This window comes from Humulus lupulus, chromosome 4 (assembly GCF_963169125.1).
Source record: "Humulus lupulus chromosome 4, drHumLupu1.1, whole genome shotgun sequence".
Lineage (NCBI taxonomy): Eukaryota > Viridiplantae > Streptophyta > Magnoliopsida > Rosales > Cannabaceae > Humulus > Humulus lupulus.
The window spans coordinates 121,483,887-121,488,188 of record NC_084796.1 but is presented as its reverse complement, the minus strand read 5'-3'; the positions used below and the strand labels follow the sequence as shown (position 1 = coordinate 121,488,188).

General features: G+C 32.4%; 2 protein-coding genes across 2 annotated transcripts; both read left to right on the top strand.

Annotated features, from left to right (window-relative positions):
• Positions 1-513: 513 nt before the first annotated feature.
• LOC133829141 (alpha-amylase 3, chloroplastic-like) lies at positions 514-1,464 on the top strand. The gene is made up of 4 exons (XM_062259040.1): positions 514-549; positions 643-687; positions 943-1,048; positions 1,320-1,464. Exons 1-4 carry the CDS (start codon positions 529-531, stop codon positions 1,448-1,450), a joined length of 303 nt encoding a protein of 100 aa, XP_062115024.1. The 5' UTR covers positions 514-528; the 3' UTR covers positions 1,451-1,464.
• A 1,310-nt stretch (positions 1,465-2,774) lies between these two features.
• On the top strand, positions 2,775-4,302 carry LOC133832517 (uncharacterized). Its single transcript, XM_062262853.1, has 7 exons — positions 2,775-2,786; positions 3,021-3,343; positions 3,425-3,497; positions 3,623-3,735; positions 3,871-3,955; positions 4,023-4,095; positions 4,193-4,302. Exons 1-7 carry the CDS (start codon positions 2,775-2,777, stop codon positions 4,261-4,263), a joined length of 750 nt encoding a protein of 249 aa, XP_062118837.1. The 3' UTR covers positions 4,264-4,302.

Sequence of the window (4,302 nt, the reverse complement as noted above, 5' to 3'; positions counted from 1 at the left end):
GGCTAACCGCTAAAGAATCCCTTCTTCTTGCTGTGAGTCTCAAGTTTTAAGAATTTGTGTATTGTAGTTGAAATGTGCTTTCCTTTTTGACATATATGAACTTGTTGCAGGAACATCTAAAGGAGATGAAATTGTTTAGTGATTTCCCTCTTCTTGTGGATTTGCAATCTCTTTTATTTTAGCATTAGTATGTTATTGTTGGCCACTTTACCCACACATCCTGTTTATGTGTTTTGGATATATGAATATTTATTTCTCTCAAAAAGGAAAGTCTATTGGTGTACGTTTCAAGATAGAACTTTTTAATTTTTGTTATTATTATTATTTTGCATAGTATTTTGATCTGTTAATCTTCACTGATTTAGACTCTTTAGATAAATCTATATACCGTAATTTTTTTTATATATATTTTATAGCAGACAGTAGATATTGATTATCTAATGACATGCAGGTTATATGCCTTCGGATATGTACAATTTAAACTCAGCATATGGTTCTGAGAAGGAGCTTAAACACTGCATTGAAGAAATGCATTCTCAAGACCTTTTGGTATGTTTGTGATTTTTTTTATTTGAAGTTGAGTTTTGGATGTTAAATTTGGTTTTAAAACCTGGTGCTATGTCTGTATTTCTATGAATATAGGCCTTGGGAGATGTTGTGCTGAATCATCGGTGTGCACATAAACAGGTTAGACATTGTTATACAAATTCTTCTTTTTTTTCAAATTATTTTGAGTGCGAATATATTTATCATTTCTAAGAACCTATGAGAATGGTGACTTGTCATATGTGGTAAACTAATATAAAAAAATTATTTTTATCATATCTATTGTTACGATCAAGTGATAATATAGTTACTTAATCAGAAGTATTTTAGGTTCCATTTAAGAATGTTTTTGAGGCCTCTATTACAGAATATATATATATGTATTGCTGTTTTCAGAGCCCAAATGGTGTTTGGAACATTTTTGGTGGCAAGCTTTCTTGGGGTCCTGAGGCAATTGTTTGCGATGATCCAAATTTTCAGGGTCGTGGAAACCCTTCTAGTGGTACCTTTTCATTCAATTGTTTATTGATGTAGTAATTATATGTGCTTGACATAGAATGCCTTGTAGTAGCATGCATGTGGATATTTACATGCATACATATGCATGTGTATATGTCTAAATGTTAATGTTCGATAGATGAAAATGTCAATATGTCATTATTAATTTTAATAATTAAGCTGGAAATGATTAACATGTTATAATAGTTTTGATGATTAAGCTGGAAAATGAGAGAGCATTCTATCTTACTTAATTGCTCTTAATTTTTGCATAGGTGATATATTCCATGCTGCACCAAACATCGATCATTCCCAGGAGTTTGTAAGAAAAGATATAAAAGAGTGGTTAAATTGGCTTCGAAATTACATTGGTTATGATGGGTGGCGCCTCGACTTTGTGAGGTAATGTATTTCTCAACTTTTTCAGCTTTACATGTGTTTCAAACAAATTTGTTGCTTGTTAATTAGGAATATATATTTTGATTTGTTTTTTGAAATTGATTTGATAATCTGATATGGGAAATTTTGGGGAATTTTAGTTGGCACTTCAGATTTGATTGGCATACAATATTCTTGCACAGTTAAAGAGTACACAAAATTTGAACTCAAGGGCTTAACTTTCTCTTGGTACTTTAGCTTTAATATGCAAAATTTGAAACCATAGACTTCAATTTGAGTCCAATATGGGCTCCTTTCTGACCACAGGGATCTCAGCCAACATATTTTTGGTTCATTTTATAGTAGTTAGAATCTACCTCACACAAAAATATGTTGAATAACTTACAGCATAGCTAGAGAGCTTGATTTGGAGGAATGGACTTGAAACTGCTAATGTGCTACATGAGCCAGTATATCTCTTTTCATCTCATCTCATCTCATCTTGCAAGTCATTTATAATTTAAGTAGTTTCTTTTTCTCTAGAGTTAATTGTGAGAAATTCATAAACATTGTTTGGTAAATGAAAATTGTATTGTTCTTCTTTACTAACTCTGCTAGATCATTCCTTTTATTCTGTTAACTTTCAATTTTATACATATTTGTAAAATTTTGGCTCCTTAATCTATTTCTCAAATTTAAAATGTATTTGAATGAATTAGTTTAGTGATAGTGCTAGTTCTCTCAATATCCTATCTTTCCATATCAAGTTTGAAATACATGTCTAGATCATTTCACTGGTAGTCCTGTGCATATTTTGTAGATGCATTCATACTGATATTGATTGGCATTGTGGCTGTTAAGTTGTCAGTTGCAATTTGGTACAAAAGAATAATGCAATTTGGTACTCGTTGGCTTGCTATAGTAGTATAAACCATGCACGAATATAATATTTATGTCCGTTAATATTAATAGTGCTTTAATATTGTTGTTGTTTAATTTGGTGATGTCATATTGCTAATATATGTATCTATCTCTGTATTTTTTTTCTCTCTTTGTAATTTAGTTAAAGCTTTTTTGGTTGGCTGCCTCCGAGAGAAAAGACAAGATACTTAGTGTATCTGATGGGTCAATCAAATGTTTAATGCCTTTTTTTCCATTAACAAAAAAGAATCCACACATGAAGCTATTTGAGTCATTACTCTATACAATCACTTTTCAATCAAAATGATTGAAGACAACATTTCTTTATTTCACTTTCCAATAAAAGCTTCAGAGAGTTTTATTGAGTTAACTCTAATCTAAGTATAAAATTAGTTTTATACTTCTTTAAGGGTCCTTAGCTAAGTCCTACAATGTTGGCCACTGTAATATATTCAACAAATTTCATACAAGCTAACCATGGACCTGACCACTGGACTTACTTCTCATTAGTTGAAATGATGGGAGAAAACTTATTTTAGTATCATGTAAAGAATTTCAACTTCAAATGTCTAGTCTTAGATGATTTTCTTACAATCTATCAGCTTTTGATACTACTTAACTTCAAAATGATGATACAACTTTCATTTTGAACTCACAGGACAAGAAGTCATCAATAGGATGATGTCGAAAACTACAAGGCTAAAGTACCTGAAGTGAATGCAGACATACATGATATAAATTCTGATCTTGTCCTTGGAGACTTGAAAGATGCTAGCACTGATTTTGAATTTTCATTTCTGGCTAAAATAGCCATTGCACTGGGCATAGCTGCAATCGTCACAATCATCTCTATTGGGGTGGAGCGGCCTGCTATTGGTTCATCTCTTGGATTTCAGTTTCTTTCAGATAGTTCATCTCCTTCAGTAATGGCCATAGCACATGTTGGCTTCACCTTTAAAGCTTTTGGTTACAGAATAGCTCTGCCAGAATTTGCTCCAGGGTATGTATCCCCAAAGGAAAACTTGGGTTAAGTCTTGTGCTTTTGAAATATGGGGTTAATCTCACTTTAATCTCATTATAGGTCGATTTACTTTTGGCTGCTTATGGCTGCTGCTTGTGGTCTTTTCATCAGTGAAGAAGCTTTAAATATCTGGGTCTGTCTTCTATTCTGGTACTTTTGTTTCACAAGCTCAATAAATTTTCTTGCTCCTTTTAGTAAAATTTGTGTGTTTCATGGTTCCATTGTATGCCTGAATTCTTTATATAGTAAATGATTTAGGTTGGCATATCTATAGCAAGGATGCTAACTTTGGATGGGTCATGGAAGTCTCTTGCTGAGTCCTTTTCTAGGAATGCTGGATACATCATATCGACGATTTTTTGGGTGTACTGGTTAGCTTCCTAATTCAATTAGATATTTTTATTAAACATGTTTGATGAAGCTTTTCACTTGTAGCTCTTTAGCCATTACCATTTTAGGTGATATTCTTATATTGAAAAATCAATCTGACACTGTATAGTTATTAGGGGAGTGTGCATTAGTGACTTGATACCATTTTATTTTGGAAAGCTTTTCAAGCAGTCTGGGGCATCTGATGATGTTTGTTCAAAGGTTAGTTCTGGTTGGTTTCAACTTCTATTACATTAATAATGTATTCTAATCTTGATGGTAACTACAGTTAGGGATTGGAAAAGAGAAAGCTTTGAGCATAACTCGTGTTATTAAAAAATATGGCAATCTCATTGGTTTTGGTGAGCTCTCAATTCTTTTCATCCTTGACATTGTTTGATAAAAACTAATCCATATTATGGATATTGTAACATGGTTGTTCATTTATATGGTCTGCAGTTGAACGATTTTCCCTTGGAGTAAGAAATCCAACAGCATTTTTGGCCGGGGCATCGGTTAGTGTTCAATGACTAATTTACCATTTGAACTTGTTTTTTATATAGTTTTAC

What these genes read in the sequence shown, in the direction of transcription:
- LOC133829141 (XM_062259040.1), top strand. Translation starts at nt 529, where the DNA reads ATGCATTCTCAAGACCTTTTG. An exon ending in ATCGGTGTGCACATAAACAG is followed by an intron (nt 688 to 942) that starts GTTAGACATTGT and finishes TGCTGTTTTCAG; the next exon opens with AGCCCAAATGGTGTTTGGAA. An exon ending in TCGTGGAAACCCTTCTAGTG is followed by an intron (nt 1,049 to 1,319) that starts GTACCTTTTCAT and finishes ATTTTTGCATAG; the next exon opens with GTGATATATTCCATGCTGCA.
- LOC133832517 (XM_062262853.1), top strand. An exon ending in CTGCCAGAATTTGCTCCAGG is followed by an intron (nt 3,344 to 3,424) that starts GTATGTATCCCC and finishes ATCTCATTATAG; the next exon opens with GTCGATTTACTTTTGGCTGC. An exon ending in CTGATGATGTTTGTTCAAAG is followed by an intron (nt 3,956 to 4,022) that starts GTTAGTTCTGGT and finishes TGGTAACTACAG; the next exon opens with TTAGGGATTGGAAAAGAGAA.